The sequence below is a fragment of the Xenopus laevis genome, chromosome 2S (genome assembly GCF_017654675.1).
Source record: "Xenopus laevis strain J_2021 chromosome 2S, Xenopus_laevis_v10.1, whole genome shotgun sequence".
In the NCBI taxonomy this organism is placed as follows: Eukaryota; Metazoa; Chordata; class Amphibia; order Anura; family Pipidae; genus Xenopus; species Xenopus laevis.
The window spans coordinates 54283566-54300638 of NC_054374.1; the positions used below are offsets into that span (position 1 = coordinate 54283566).

Genomic DNA, 17073 nt, shown 5'->3' on the forward strand with positions numbered 1-17073 from the left:
CCCAACACTGCTAGACTAATAGCACTGGGCTCTTATAGTAGTAGTAGTAGTAGTAGTAAAACAACAAAAAAATAAATAAAAGCAGTCCTTACAAGGACTACTGTTATTGCAGCAGTCAGCAGATGAGATCAGAAGCAGGACAGCTGCCCACTGCAGCTACATACAGAGCACTGCAGTAGAAGGTAGATTACTAGCCAGCAAAGCTACCTAAGCTTAAATGTCCCTCAAACCCCTGCAGACTTCTGTCCCTCCAATAACAGAGCAGTATCAAAACGATTACTAGCCAGCAAACTTTCAACTGTCCCTGAAATCACTAACAGGCAGCAGCTCTCTCCCTACACTATCTCTTCAGCACACACAGGCAGAGTGAAAAAACGCTGCAGGGCTTCGGTTTTTATAGGGAAGGGGAGTGGTCCAGGGGAGAGCTTCCTGATTGGCTGCCATGTACCTGCTGGTCTGGGGTGAGAGGGCAAAAAAAAGCGCCAACAATGGCGAACCCAAAATGGCGAACGTCGCGCGACGTTCGCGAACTTCCGGCGAGCGCGAACACCCGATGTTCGCGCGAACAAGTTCGCCGGCGAACAGTTCGCGACATCTCTACTGCCCATACAAAGATTTTTCCCACCTCTTCCATGGCCGCCCTGATCCTTGTTCCCCCCTGGTGGTTGATATAGGCCACTGTGGTTACGTTGTCCGGTTGCACCCGGACTGGTGATGCCTTGAGAAGTAGCGACAAATGGCAAAAAGTGTAGGTGGCCCCGAGCTCAAGGATGTTTATGTGACATTGTGTCGCGTCTTGAGTCCACCGCCTTTGGCAGGACAGACCTTCCATGTGGGCCCCCCAGCCCGTCAGGCTTTCATTTCCATTGCGGGTGTGCCCAGAGATGGCCCTGGGAGAGGTTGTGGGTCTGTAGCCAGCATGTGATCTGTGACTTGACTGTGTCGTTGATAGGAATGACTTGTGAGAGATCCTTGTGATTCTTGTTCCAAACTTGGAGGAATGCTGTTTAAAGTGCCCTCATATGGAAGTGCGAGTACGGAATCGCCTCTACTGATAACACCATTATGGCCAGTATTCTGAGGCAGTCTTCTGGTGACGTCTGTTTCGTCGAGAACCATCGTATTGAGATCTGCAAATTAGCTATCTTGTCTTCTGGGAGAGAGACCATCTGGGCTTCTGAATTGAAAATCATCCCCATAAAGTGAATCTGGCGCGATGGCTGTAGAGCGTTCTTTTTGTGGTTGATCAGCCATACAAATTCATTTAGTATGTTGAGCGTCTGCTGTGTGTGAAATTCCATTACCTTTAGTGACGGACCCTTTATAAGTATATAGTCCAGGTAAGGGAATGCCATGATGCCCCTTCGTCGTAAGATGGCAACCACTGGAGCCAGGATTTTGGTAAACACACGTGGGGCTGCGGTCCAAAACTGGAAGGGCCCTTGAGCTACTGCAAATCTTAAGAATCTCTGGTGTTTTTGATGTATGGGTATGTGTATTTACACATCCTTGAGATCTATGGTCGTCATGAAGTGCCCTGGTTCCACTGTGTTTATGACGGAGCATAGTGTCTCCATTTTGAAATGTTGTTTTTTTATGAACTTGTTTTGTGGTTTGAGGTTTAGCACTGGCCTGTACTGGCCGCCTTGCTTGCTGAAAGATGTTGGTGAACCTCTGTTGCGGCTTTGGAGAAACTTGTCTTGGTGGCAATGTTCCAAAAGTTCTTGTGTCCAAAACTTTGCAGTGTGGGCTAACATGGCTGTTGCTGTTCTGAAAGTGGCTACTTATTTTCCATCTTCTTATCCATGGGATACTTGAATGCTGTGGCATCTTCAGTAGGTAGCGTGGTGTACCTAGATAAGCAATAATTGGCCGAATCTACTTTGGAGGCTTATCCCATTTTACTCTGTATTCCAGGATGACTTTGTAAATAATTTCTTTCTCAAATTCATTCGTCTCTCCAGTGCGTGCCACTCCGTTTCTATGGCCTGTGTAATAGACTGGAATACTGGGAAAGACTTTGCTTTCTTTATCTGCATACTGTCTTGCCGAGCTCTCCTTGGCAGACTTATCACGTGCAGGGATAGAAATAAAACACATGCACAAACCGATTAACATAAGATAAGAATAATATATTGTAAGAAAATTAATAGATCATCAATTGAACACAACACAATGTCTAGCCGAGCTTCCCATGGCAGACTTTTGAGAGGAACATCAGCTGGGGAACCCCAGGCCAAGTACAGCGAAACTCTCAAAGCCAGATCAATAGGGCCAGGTTCTACACAAAACGTCTGCTTGTAGATGAAGTCCCGAAGCCCCCTCCGCTGAGTTCTCTTTTTATACTAGTGTAACAATAAAATAATCAATCATAACAGAATTTGGTCATTATCCTAATTGTGGACATACACCAAAATAATGGTCATATGCCTAGAACTGTGAACATGAGAATGAAAATAATAGTTGTATGCCTAAAATTATAACCATGTGAATGAGATATATGCTTCCTCCTTGATAAACATGTTTATAAGTTAATTACCTAAACTCCTGCTGTTCCCTTGTCTCCAACTAATGTTAATATATCCATATTAATTACCTCAACTCCGGTTGTTCCCTTGACTCCAACTAATGTCAGTACATCCATTTTGTAACATTTGTATCACACATACCCAGGACCTTATCGGCCTTGGAAACTGGAAGTCTGGAGCATGTCCCTGAGCAGCCTGCGCCCTTGTCTTGAACTGACATAGGTGAGGGTCTCTGTCCCTTGAGCTCATCAGTGAGGCAGAAGAATGTGGATTAATCTCCCCTGACTACAGTTGAGATTCGGCTGGTATCAGGTCAAACAGCTGGTTATGGTGTAACTGGGCCTGGGAGGTGCCCAGTCAGTCTTCTGGGGCAGTTTGTGGCAAATGTGGTTCCCCTGAAGGGGGCTTGCTCTGTCTGTTGTGGCTGTCCAGGCTCAGGGCTGTTGTCAGCTATAGGACCATCTGGGTCTGGGGCAGGATGGGAGTCCTCCCACTCTGTCCTCCTTGCCCTCTTTGCCTTAGACTTTGCCTTCTGCTTTGTTTTAGCCTCAGTGGTTGGCATGTCATTAATGAGGTCCAAAAAGGCCTAGCTTTTAGCCTTTGTGTAATGACGACTAGAGCCCTTAATAGAGGCCCCTGAGTTGGAACAGTAGGGGAGTTGGGGGCAGCGAGTTTTGCTAACCTGAGGGCTGTGTGCGCTGTCACAATAATGCGCCTGATGAACGGCTTACTTGTTCTCCGGTAAGCTAGTGTTTTGCCTCAGTCAGCCTGGCTAGTGCAGGCAGTGGGGAGCGAGAGCAGTGGCGTGGGCTCCAGTTGCTATGGCAACTGGTGCGCTTAGGAACTGTGTGTCTCTCAAATTCTTTGGCGCTGGTAAAACGTACCTGTCCCTTCAGCAGGTTCCTATCCTGTGGTAAGGATAGAGAGTCCGGTGATAGTTTCGTGATAGTTCCCCTTTAAAGAAAGGCTTGGATACTTTTTTAGAAAGTGAGAAAATACCAAGTTACTGCAATTAACAGCAGTTCAAAGTTAGTGAAAGGACATTTTGCATTTTTGGGAGTCAAGAAGTAATTTTCTAGACGAGGCTGGATCCTTTTGTTTGGGTACAGAAAGATGCATCAAAACTGTTCTGATTTAATTACACAGAAAGTGAAGCTTGAGGAAGTTAGGTTCTGCTGAAACTCAGTTAAAAGCTGCTCAGCTGAATACTTCTGAAGCTGAGAATAATATATTAACTAAAAAGCTAAAGCAGTTACAATGTCACACAGAAAAAGCTGCTGTAAGAATAGCACACTATAAAAACAAAAAGGGAAAGATCAGTCAGAGAAAAGTGCAGGCTGCAATTGCTGTTGCAGATTGGGACCCAGAAGTCTGGGATGGTAATATTTGGAATTCAATTGAAGAACAAAATTCCTCTGGTTCCGATCGAGAATGTAGATCTTTATCTTGACGGAAGATAGTAATTCTAAATCAATTTATAGATTATACAAATATTACGGAGGATTTTTCACAACAACAAATTATTGACATACATACGAAATTTAAACAACAGCCAGGGGAAAATTTGACTACTTGGCTAGTACGTTTGTATGACATGGGAGCTGCAGGCATTTCTATAGATCAAGATGATGCACCTAAATTTGTGCAGCTAACTCATGATTCCACCATTCAAGATGCCTTTAGCCAACAACCTACCAATTTGTTAATGTTGGCTGCAGTAGGAGCATTCAGAAAGTATCCCCTTATTACTGATGGGCCAGGAGGGGATAAACCATGGCATACTATAAAGGATGTGATTAACAAATTGTAGACATTATTTTTCTTACAATTTTTTTTAAGCTTACACATTTTTGTGTAGGACATTTAAGACATAGTGATTTTTGAAAATTTTCAACATGGTCATTTTTTTATTTTTTTTCTCTAAAAAAAAAAGAGACAGAAGCACGGTAAAATACCTAACAATGAAACTTGTAACTTGCAAGTTACTAAAACATTTTTGTTTTGTATGTTTCTGAGTGTGAGAGGGCCCACATGAATGAGTTATGTGTTTATATGTTTTGTCTTGTCTTTGTGATTTAAGACAATGTTGATGCAAAATAAGAGACATAAAAGTCTTGATAAAATGACAAAAATGTAAAAAAAAAGTTGATAAAAAGTTATAAATCAGATCTTAAATGCTAAGAACTGATGCTACCTTGATCCTTTGTTTTGTAGATGTATAACATGGCTGCAATTACTGAATTAACAAACAAGTTAATTGCCAAACTATGGACAGTAAACAAAGATTCGGACATTGCTTATCTTCAATGGACAGTAAACACAGATTCGGACATTGCTTATCTGCAACAGACTTCAGTTCTAAAGATTCTACAATTTATTTCAATATGGATGAAAAACTTCTTTAGACATTAATTTATTTTTAGAAAAAAGTTATCATCAACATGGACTTTACAAGTGACCATTTCAATGCCTTTTCGTCCAACTGGTTTTATAAATTGAAATTCACAAGCATTATTATATCATTGGTAACGGAATTGTTATAGTCTGTTATATGACAGACATTACAAGGTCAGTTCATAAGATCTCTGGTTACAGATATTCATAATCTTATGGGAAACATAATGTTAACCATAATTGCAATATAGTATCAAAAATGTAATATTAAGGTACAAAAATGATTGCATATGTGGGAATAGGGTAACAGCACATCTTTAATGTAATGGGATAAAAACTTGACTAGTTCTAAGCAGTGTCATTTTGTGACTACAAAAATAATAAATGCTATTTTGTAGTATACAAAGAGAAACAAAAGGGGTGGATTAACTCAAAGGATAAAATGTGATTTTGCCTTTTTGTATGTTGCTCTTACAGCCTTGCCTTCAGGCTAGGGAACAGTTTTAAGCTTTAGTCCTTAAAAGGGATATATATCAGATTAAGAAAGTGCCATACGACCAAACTAATTAAAGGGATGGAATACCTAAATCCTAGACAATACTAGATAATCGAGTGTATAATACTAAAATACATTGGAAAGTATATAATTCTGTTGAAGGACATAGTAGTTTATAAGAAGTCACCGTTAGACTTGATAGTCTCATCCCAAGTGATTTGAATGCTCTGGGTGATTTGTGCCCTTATGGGTTGGAGTTTGTGGATACTGGTCATGTATTGGTGTTTTGGAAAGGCAGTGGCAGAATGTGTGTTGATACTAAAACTCTGCTGAAATATACCCAGTTGCCAATGGTCTGTATTAAGGCAAGTTTGTTACAAAAATGCATGGCGATGACATGGTAAACAGAATGTTTTCTAAGCACTGTTTAACTCTGTAAAGCCTCCAGTGTAACCTACCCTCAGCCTACTTGTTTAGACCAGCCAATAGACTATAATAAAATAATGCAGAGCAAAAGGGATGCTTATACATGTTTTTCCACTTTTGCCTGAAATAAATTTCTATTGGTGGACATAGATTCTCTCACTGGACAGGAATCATTGTAGAAATATTTTATGACCTGGAATGTACATGAGATTTGTTTAATCTTTTGTTCAAGGCGATGTCCTTCACTCAGAATTAGTTGCTCACTTCAGTACAATAATTGTTTATCTCCTTAGAATAGTGGGAATATTATCAGTCTATGAGATCAGATCAGTATATATTGTAAATCAATGGGTGGAAACTAAAATTCATAATTAGTCGTAATGATTTCCAATATATATATCTGCTCCAACATATAAATCAAGTTTAGTTAAAAGCAGCAGGACAGGCTTTTGTCCATAGGAACAGACACTCTAATACTGATAAATGCCTAGAGTTAGAGGATACAATCATGGGGGTTAGTGGGATTGGTTACCTGATTTTAGGCTATTAATGTGTTTCATGATACGTTTGCCACCTATAATAACGCCACATTTCTTTATAATAATGAGATTAACAGCCCAGAGGATTCAATTCATCATCAAAGCATGTATTTTCAATAGCCACCATTTAATGTTAGAGAATATTAAAAAAAAAAAAAAGGGGGGGGACAAGAAGTGTGTTTTATGTGTATTACCAGGAGCCAAAGGGTGGAATGTATTAATAGGAGTTTTTTTTTCAATAATGGCTCATGGTAATACTCTGATTAAACCCAATAGCTCATCGCAATACTTTGATAAAGAACTGTATAAAAATATAATACAAAGAACTGTTCTACTGTTGAACCCAATGTTGTATGTTGAGCCCAATATAGTGTAAAAAGACAGCTTTATGATGTATAATTATATAACAAAGCTTTGTATCATAGTATTTACAAAGCAGCCTTATAATCCATAATCCTGTATAATGAAGAGTTGTGCAAGATAAATTATGGGAAGTAATCAACTCGATGACCTAATACTTGGTCATTATTCTCATATGTATTATCCATATGCTTATGGTTTCTGAAGCCCTTATCAGACTCTTCTTTATTATGGATAGGGGCACAATATGCTATTCAGCTACCAGTTAGCTAAGATAAGATCTCTGTTCCAGATGTGCTTGTTGGGAGTCTGGCCAGATCCTGATGAGCACATGGTAAGCAAGATCTGTTATTAACCAAATCATTATGAGTTATTGACTAAATCATTAAATGAGCTTATTATGAGTAATTGACTAAGCCTCTCAATGAGCTTACTGTTTGAAAGCATATATAAACTGGGGGTCACTATTTGGTCAGTTGAGATTCTGCTGTGGGGCTTACGTGCGTGGCCACAGTGCCTTCTGTGAACCATTTGAGCCTCAATCTGCGGACTGTTTAGGGATCTCCCAGTCGTACAGGCAGAGAGGGGTTGCTTGCATACTGTGCTTCCTTAGTAATGTATATCTTTTCCATCTATGTATGTAATAAAAACCTTTGCTTATATGTAGCCAGTGTGTTTAAATTACTTCCGAGAGACTCATAGAACTACAATTAAAACAACTATACATTTTTTTTTCTCCTTCCACTGAATCATCTAGGAATTGGATCTAGAATAATGTAGAATCAGGCATATTTCACTTAGACAAAAGTTGAACTTTTTCAACTTCATCTTCTTGTGCTTTATCAACTTCATCTACTATATTACTAAGTAAATATGCATCCTGTCCTCTGAATGCTATGTATACATTGGCATAAATCTGACGAAAAGCAGAAGAAGAAATCAGACCCAGGCCCTGGGGGGGAGCAATAGGGATGAAAATGCTATGCAGAGATCAAAAATATATGTCATAAGGAATTGCAGGAAGAGAACAGCATGTGTCTAGTCAGACCTTGAACTACTGACATTCAATTATTTTTATCCTTACTTAACCATTATCTAACCCCATATGTTATTGCTGCAGCACTACCCATTGCGTTCTGCATAACCCAGAACTGGCATCACTGTAACTGTAAAACTGTCATCACTCTGGAGTCTGAAAGAGTACAGGTTGACTGTGAGTCAAGTGATTCGGAGACTAAGCTGCTCCGGCAAGTGATCAGGTGAGGAGGACAAAATAGTGTGGATCTTGAAAATTCCATGTGGGTTGATATGTGTCTATATGTTTTCTAAAACTGAAGAATGGTGTATCCACAAATATTCACCCTCAAGAAAAGTTAAATTTAAAATCTGTAAACATTAACCTTAAAAATATAATCTCACCTCCTCTTTCTCTGCACTCTGTAAATCTCTCCATTCTTCAATTGGCTGACCTAGGTCTACAGTGTTCATAGCAACCTTTACTTCTCCTATGATATCATGCTTGGAAAATCGATCAAAATCATAGATGGACATACACAAAGTCTTCCCCCCTAGCTCCTGGTATGGAATCTGGAAAAAAACCAAAGAAACAGTTAAGGTTTTTTTTGAATGTATACTTCTTTTTAGAAACCAATAAGCAAAGTATAATAAGAAATTTGATTGAAATATAAGCAACAAAGTAAAAGGTTTGGGTTTATCTACATTTATAGATGCATGTGCAGGTTTATTGGTGCACCTTTCGATACCAGGTAGTTGCTGTGAACTTTTTTTGTAAGCAATAATAATAATGATTCAGCCTGAATTTGCAATTACCACTGTTAATTATATTAGAGCTATGGAAAGATGTGTCTTAACGAAGTTTAAAGTACCAATCATAATATTGAAAATAGATGTCAAATCTAACAAAAGTATTCTATGCTTCACCTTGAATGTAAATGTCTCATTGAAAATTGGATTGAGTGTCTTGCGATGCACTTTGGTCTCATACTTCTTTTTCTTGTCTGGTAAAAAGAAAACCTTCACATAAGGATCAGATGTTCCCCCCATGTCTAATGCTGGAAGTTCAGTTGCCTGGATGATACCCACTTGCATCTGTTAAGAAAAAAGCCACGCATTAACAACAGACCAAAAAAAAAAAATAGTAAAATACGAAAAACACAATACTTCACATTAGTGATTATAATTTGATTTCAAGTGCATTACCAATCACTCAACTATCTACTTCATCAGCACAATATTGGAAGGAGGGAGGGGAACGTAAGCTCCCCCTTCCTGTCCTCTAAAGGTCCCATTACTTCTTCATCACCATACAGAGCGCATATAAGGGAGCGGTGGCTGATGCTAGGGTTCAATTTACTTTGCTTTGAATAAGAGACTGAAATATGAATAGGAGGGGGACTGAGAAAAAGAAAGAAAGATGAGTAATAAATGGTAGCAAGAAAACATCTTACAGAACATTGTTTTTTTTAGATTGAAAAGCTGGAAAGAGTCAGAAGAAGGAGGCCAATATTCAAAAGCTATAAAAAAGAAATAATGAAGGCCAATTGAAAGGTTGCTTAGAATTGGCTATTCTCACGGATATTAATATTAGATGCCTGTACACTAATATTTACAATCATCAGAATGTGGCAGTGTCGGACTGGGACACAAGGGGCCCACCCAAAAACCTCAAACCAGGGGCCCACCAATTCATCTTAGACCAGGGCCCCACTCTTCCTCTCCTCACTCTACCTCTATTTTCCTAGTCTCTTTGCTTTACATACTATACTCTATTTTTCCAAATATTTAGCCTCTTTGTTCTCATAAGAATAGGGAATGGCCATGAAATAGGCCAAATGTTTAGCAGTGTGAGGGCCACTGACACCTGGGCCCACCGGGACTTTTCCTGGTTTCCCGGTGGGCCAGTCCGACACTGGAATGTGGGAGAGAATCGTGGTATCCTTAGATACCGAGAAAGCCTTCGATACTATAGAGTGGCCCTACCTGTGGCAGAACCTTTCTCGGTTTGCAATAGGTAACAACTACATAGCGTGGGTTAAGGCCTTATATGATTCCCCCAGGGCTAGAATACGGGTAAACTCGGGTAATCTGGTGAGATCCCCTTGGCTAGAGGGACGCGACAGGGATGCCCATTGTCGACCCTTCTCTTTGCCCTCGCGATTGAACCCCTAACTATTAAAATTAGAACAAACCCTCAAATTAAAGGGCTACAGATGCAGAGGTGGGAGGAAAAACTTTCACTCTACGCAGATGACATGCTTGAGACCCGAGGGACTCACTATCCAAGCTCTTGAGTGAGATCGCTGGCTTTGGAGATTTTTACGCTCTCCGGGTTAATTGGGGGAAATCTCTAATTTTCCCCATTGACGTACGACATGGCCCCCTATTACAATGGGTGGATAGTTTCAGATACCTTGGGACAGAAATACAAAAAGACACAAAAAAAATCTGCCTTTATCGTTACCTGGACGCATACATATATTGAAAATGTTTTTTTTACCAAAATTCCTTTATGCCTTTCATAACTCTCCAGTTATACCCCCCAGGAACTGGTTTAGGCACTTAGACGCCATAGTATGTGGTTTTGTTTGGGCAGGGGAATGTCCGAGGATTGGGTGGCAGACTCTCCAGGCTCCAGCTAACAGAGGGGGATTGGCCCTTCCTAATTTCCTGCTATACTTTTATGCAAGCCAGCTGGTATATGCTGGTGGTGGCTGAACCCCAATACAAACAACCAGGCGGTGGTTCTTGAGGCAGGGATACTCTCCTCATTCAAGGCTCTGGCCTCGATATATATTCTTACACCAAGTATGAAGACGGTATGTACAGTCTTCCAAAAAGTGGTGGTATCTCCTTGCTGTAAGATAAATCAGTGGTCCCCTCTGTGGGGGAATGACACTCTGATACAATTAAGGCATTTGCCTGATGCTGCCACCTGGGCAGTGGTGGGGATTACGTTTTTGGGGGATATGGTTGGGTCTGGGGAGATAAAACAATTTGCACAGCTGAAGGAAGACTTTGACCTGCAAAACAACATGCTCTTTAGAGCTTTGCAATTATGTCATGCATTATCAGCTCAGTTTCCAGAGCCCCAGTGGTAGTGGAGACTACTTTAGAAAAATATCTGAGATGCCCTGAACTTGTGAGGTCACTTAGTTGGTTCTATGCCCTTCTCCTGCGAGATGACTTTGATCCGCTCCAACATTTCTGCCAGAAATGGCAGCCTGAGTTTTCCCAGTTGAATGATGGAGACTGGAAGGAGATTTTGTGTCAAATTCCTGAGACTAACATCTCTAGTAGAGATAAGTACATACACACGAAGTTCCTTAACCGCATATACCTGACACCTCACAGACTGGCCCAGATCTATCCTGGTTGCCCTGATGTATGCCCCAAGTGTAACCGTGATCAAGGTACTTATAGACATGTATTCTGGGACTGTCCTGAAATTCTGGGCGGAAATAATGCATTATGCGGAGAGTAAGCTTGGACTCCCCAACGTAGAAAATTGCATTTTTATTGTGAAAAGACGAGGCCTATTGATATATAAGGACAGAAACTGACCAATGCACTTTTGCCCACATTGGGCTGCCCAATTAGACATACCCGCATCAACAATACTTTGAGCCGCCTAAAGAAGACCCATCCCTTCTTTCCTCTTTCCTTTTTCCTCGGATTATCCCGAGGTATCTCTCTTAATACTCTCTCTTTCTTCTTTCTATATAAATGGATGTTTAAAATGTAATAAAGAAAATCTGTTAAAAAAAAAAAGAATTGGCCATTCTATAACATACTTAAAGTTAACTTAAAGGTAAACTTCCCCCTTAAAGCACACGTTATTCTGGATAGATGGGAGTCATGTATATAGGGGCAAATTCACTAAAGCACTAAGCGGCTAACGCTACCGCAAATTTGTGATGTCATTTCGTTACTTCGCCGATTTACTAACAGGCGCTGGCGTAAATTCGCTAGTGAAGTGGACCTACTCTATCGCTACTTCGCACCCTTACGCCAGACGAAGTTGCGCTATGGCGAAGGGACATAACTACGCTAATTCACTAACTTACGCATTTTACTGAACGATACCTCTTGCTCCAGACTTGTCTTTGCCACCTCAGACCAGGCGAAGTGCAATAGACTAGATAGTGCTTGCTTCACAAAAAGTTGAAATTTTTTCGAAGTCCCAAAAAACGCTGGCGTCTTTTCATTTTTTAAGGGTGATAGGCTGAAAAAGATCGTAATTATTTTGGGGGGTAACCTCCTTCCCCCCTACATTTCCCAACATATGGCACCTAAACTATACAGTGGGCACATGTATAGGGCAAAATAATAACTCTATTTTATGAAGTTTTCCCAGGCTTGTGTAGTGTAATGTTTTTGCTGCTACACATACGTCCATTGTACTTTAACTTGGCGCCGTATGACAATTAGGCATCGCTATCATAACTTCGCTTTGCTTGACGAATTAACGCTAGAGCAACTTCTCTACCTTTCACCTCCCTGACGCAACTTCAGATTTTAGTGAATTAGCGGCGCCATGGTGAAACTTTGCCTGGCGAAGTGCGGCGGAGTGTGGCGAAGCCTGAGCTAGCGCAACTACGCAGGTTAGTGAATTTGCCCCATAGACGGTTACTGCTTGCAGTGGGGATTTTTATTGTTACCTGGTTATTTTGAAAGTCATAGTCCAAGGAGAATTGTAACTTTCCAAGCTTCTCCTCTTCCTTCTCCTCTTCCTCTTTATCTTCTCCTTCAGTTAACCCAGTCTCTGCATCATCATCATCATCATCATCATCATCATCCTTCACATTCTAAAAAAAATAATTTGTTTTACATACCATTTAGCATCTCCTGTTCCCTAAGCAAGAAATGTTTTTAAAAAAGACATTATTTATCAGAATGAATGCATTTCTTCCCCTCAACAAATTGGAACTTCCTGGCACATATGCACAAGCATTTTAGATACAATTGCAGTCTTTTATCACAGATTATAATGTTGCGATATGCTTTACTGTTTATTACCATTTACTCCCAAGAAAATTTTGACAAAAGACATTGGGGCTCATTTATAAACACTGGGCAAATTTGCATGTATGCAATAGCCCTAGCAACCAATCAAATGTGTGCTTTAATTGTTCAACCTGCAGCTGGCTGAAAAAGTCAGTCACTGATTGGTTGCTGTGGATTATTGCCCACATGCAAATTTGCCCATTGTTTATAAATGAGCCTCATTTTTCAGATGTACAGATTTTTCTTTGTTCCACCATTTTGATGGGAGCTGTATTTCCTTGTATTATGTTACTATTCTCCTGACAAAACAATTACAATTCTGTCATGCTTTTTGGCTGGAAAGACTACAGAATCATTTTGCAAACAATAGTTTCATATAATTAATGAATATAAGCAAAAAAAAATATATATCGCATCAATAACTTTGACTTATAAACTTATAAAATTTAATAGGAGTAATTCCCCTGAGCAATGGTGCAATAGCACTGAGAGTTGCCAGGCAGCACTATTGCTTGGGTAATGGCTGCTCTGTGCACCTTACAGCAGATCTGGCATAAGATTCAGAGGTAAGTGTCAGCGAGCACAAAACAGGGCCCCACATCCTCTCCTATACCTTAAATTCTGAATGATGTGCAAATTAGGGGATGAATATAGAGCTGATAAGGGGGTAGTTGCAAATTATCTAGAAGAAAATGAGAATGTCCTGTCATCATCATCATCATCATTTATTAGCGCTGTCCTGGCTTATTAAATCCTTGATGCTAATTGCACTGGTTTCTGAGCTGCCATGTAGTAATTATCTGTATTAAGTACTAATCAGCCTTATATTGTGACATTTATATTCTATGTATACTGTATATTTTGATTTGATCCCTAAGCTCAGTAATTTACAGGAGCACAGAGCACATGCAATGAATCAGCAGAAAAGAAGATAGGGAGCTACAGGGGCATCTTTGGAGGCACAGATCTTCCTTGCTAAAGGGCTGTGGTTGCTTTGGGCTTGTACAGAACTCCAAAACACAATGTACAACATTTCTGGCCTACTTCCTTAGTTAAGCTTTAGTTCTCCTTTAATCCCCTGCAAACTGCAAGTTTTCTCTAAAATGCTAACATATTCTTTTAATTGCCCTATGAATTTATTTAAATGTTGAGCATGTCACATGCCCAATTTTCTTTCGATTAATGTCACTAATTTCTTCATTCAGTTATGTCTGCATCTATGCCCCACTTTCAAGCACTGCATCATAAACGCTTGAGTGTATATTTCTGTTATTTTCATTAAAGGGGTTGTTCAACTTTACGTTAACTTTTAATGTGTAATAGAATGGCCAATTCTACATATATAATTTTAATATAATTTTTCAATTGGTCTTCAATATGTATTTTTGTATAGTTTTTTTTAATTATTTGCCTTTTTCTTCTGACTCTTTCCAGCTTTCAAATGGGAGTCACGGACCATATCTAAAAAACAAACGCACTGTAAAGCTACGCAGTTATTGTTATTGCTACTTTTTATTACTCGTCTTTCTTTTCATTCTCTCTCCTATTCATACTGCAGTATATTCTTATGTAAATCAATGCATGGTTACTTGGGTAGTTTGGACCCTAGCAACCAGATTGCTGAAATTGCAAACTGATTAAAAAATAGAAACCAATTGCAAATAGTATCAGAATATAACTCTTTACATCGTTCTAAAAGTTAACTCAAAGGTGAACAACCCCTTTAACAATAACACAGTATTAGAAGCTATGCTAGAGGCATGGACCTGAATGTTTTTCTGCAGATTTCATAATGTTCGTTGCATTGCTGCTACAGAGGTCTGCACCATTGCACTGACGAAGGAACATTCAGAAGTACTGTATAAGCAGTTCAGTGACCAGATTAGTTATCAAGAACTTTAGTCTCCCTCACCCTAGGCGTTCTATTGAGAGGTTTATTTAGAAGGTGGCATTAATGGTTATTAATGATGTGAGTGTTGGCAATGCAATGTTCACATCATTCTACAGCAAGGAAGGATTTATGCACATGTTACATAGTTAAGCTGGGTTGAAAAAAGACCAAAGCTCATCAAGTTCAACCCCTCCCGATGAAATCCAGTGCACATACCTACACACATCCACTGAAACTATATACACCAATAACTTTATTAATTGTAGATTTCAGTATCACTATAGCCTTGGATATTATGCTTGTCCAATAAATCATCCAAGCACAGGGTCGTACTGGGGGGCCCATGGCTGCTGTCGAAAGGCCCCCTCAGGGTTCCCTGTCACTGGGTTCCCCCACCAAGCAGCAACCCCCCCCCCCAACATGCACACATGCACCTTGTATATGCCGCGACCTGCGGTAAGAAATTTAGTGCTTGGGAACAGGACTGGATTTTTCCAGGTGCCCCGCCGGCCCAGTCTGAACTTATCCAAGACTCTCTTAAAGGTGTTAACAGGATCAGCCCTCACAACATCATCATCTCACTGTCCTCACTGTGAAGAACCATTGCTGCAAATAAAAGTTATTTTCCTCTAGTCTGAAGGGGTGGCCTCTGGTCCGATGATCCATTTTATGGAAAAATAGCTCTTCCACTAGTGGTCTATAATGCCCTCTGATGTACTTATAAAGAGTAATCATGTTCCCTCGCAAGTGTCTTTTCTCCAGAGAAAACATGACAATCTACCCTCATAATTTAAATCTTCCATCCCCTTAACCAGTTTAGTTGCACATCTCTGCACACTCTCCAGCTCATTCATATCCTTCTTAAAGGGATACTGTCATGGGAAAAAATTTTTTTTTCAAAATGAATCAGTTAATAGTGCTGCTCCAGCAGAATTCTGAACTGAAATCCATTTTTCAAAAGAGCAAACAGATTTTTTTATATTCAATTTTGAAATCTGACATGGGGCTAGACATTTTGTCAATTTCCCAGCTGCCCCTGGTCATGTGACTTGTGCCTGCACTTCAGGAGAGAAATGCTTTCTGGCAGGCTGCTGTTTTTCTTTCTCAATGTAACTGAATGTGTCTCAGTGGGACATGGGTTTTACTATTGAGTGCTGTTCTTAGATCTACCAGGGAGCTGTTATCTTGTGTTAGGGAGCTGTTATCTGGTTACCTTCCCATTGTTCTTTTGTTTGGCTGCTGGGGGGGAGAAGGGAGGGGGGTGATATCACTCCAATTTGCAGTACAGCAGTAAAGAGTGATTGAAGTTTATCAGAGCACAAGTCACATGACTTGGGGCAGCTGGGAAATTGACAAAATGTCTAGCCCCATGTCAGATTTCAAAATTGAATATAAAAAAATCAGTTTGCTCTTTTGAGAAATGGATTTCAGTGCAGAACTCTGCTGGAGCAGCACTATTAACTGATTCATTTTGAAAAAAAATTTTTTTCCCATGACAGTATCCCTTTAAGGACAGGAGTGCAAAACTGCACTGCATACTCCAGGTGAGGCCTTTCCAGGGACCTATAAAGAGGCAAATTTATGTTTTTATCCCTTGAGTTCATTCCCTTTTTTATGCAACACAATACCTTTTTTGCTTGGTAGCTACAGAATGACTGTTTTGATCTTGTTAGGTCTAACAAGATCGAAACTGGCTGTCTGCAAGTTTTGATATATGGCTCTGAACTATAAGGCTGTATCTGTGCTATAAAACCAGCGGTTCTTGATGCATAGTTGGCCACGGGAACTAAAAGAATAATTTGCATGTCTCTGCTCATAATACCTTGTGTGAGAGTTAAAATTTCATTTTTGGTATGAAGGCAGTGCTATATGTGTTGCATGAGGCATGTAAATACCTTCTGTTTTTAGAATGCTTTACACTGCATGTGTTGCCTCATGAAGGGCTTTTTGTCACCTTTTAACCTGTCTCACCCTAACCAGGTTGGTTTCTCTACTTTGGGCTGAGAAGAGAATGGATGCCGTACGGAATGGTAACTTTGGGTGCTTTTTTGGCGTCCTTCAGGCCAGTGTGTCAATTTGCCTTAAGTGATAATTAACTTCATCTATGCACTTGACAAGACTGTGCAGCGTGTTTATTGTTACCCGAATTCAACATTATATATTTAGACATCTGGAATAACAGATAAAAAAATGTCAGGAATTACTGTTTCTTATAGATTCTGCAAAGCGTTGTGCTCTATAGATGTTTTCATTGGGGAAAAAAAGTACTTACCATGACAGACAAACATCACAAGAGTCAGTTAAGCAGCAGTAAAATACAAAAAAGAATAGAGGAAAAAAGAAATAATATTTAATAAATTTATAATTTTTATTACTGGGGTAGTTTATAATTAGAGTAGATGTCTGTAGAATGTT

At 39.9% G+C, this 17073-nt stretch overlaps 1 protein-coding gene across 2 annotated transcripts in view; it reads right to left on the reverse strand.

The window, feature by feature from the left end:
• LOC108709437 (synaptotagmin-2) overlaps window positions 1-17073 on the reverse strand; it is an 80257-nt gene that overhangs the window by 39844 nt on the left and 23340 nt on the right. The window contains exons 4-6 of one of the 2 annotated variants that reach the window (XM_041583796.1): window positions 12422-12559; window positions 8685-8852; window positions 8163-8330 (exon numbers count right to left, since the gene is read on the reverse strand). In XM_041583796.1, coding sequence (XP_041439730.1) covers window positions 8163-8330; window positions 8685-8852; window positions 12422-12559 — 474 coding nt within the window. Of the gene's footprint in view, window positions 1-8162; window positions 8331-8684; window positions 8853-12421; window positions 12569-17073 lie in introns of both variants that reach the window. The other variant, XM_018249245.2, reaches the window with a different exon arrangement.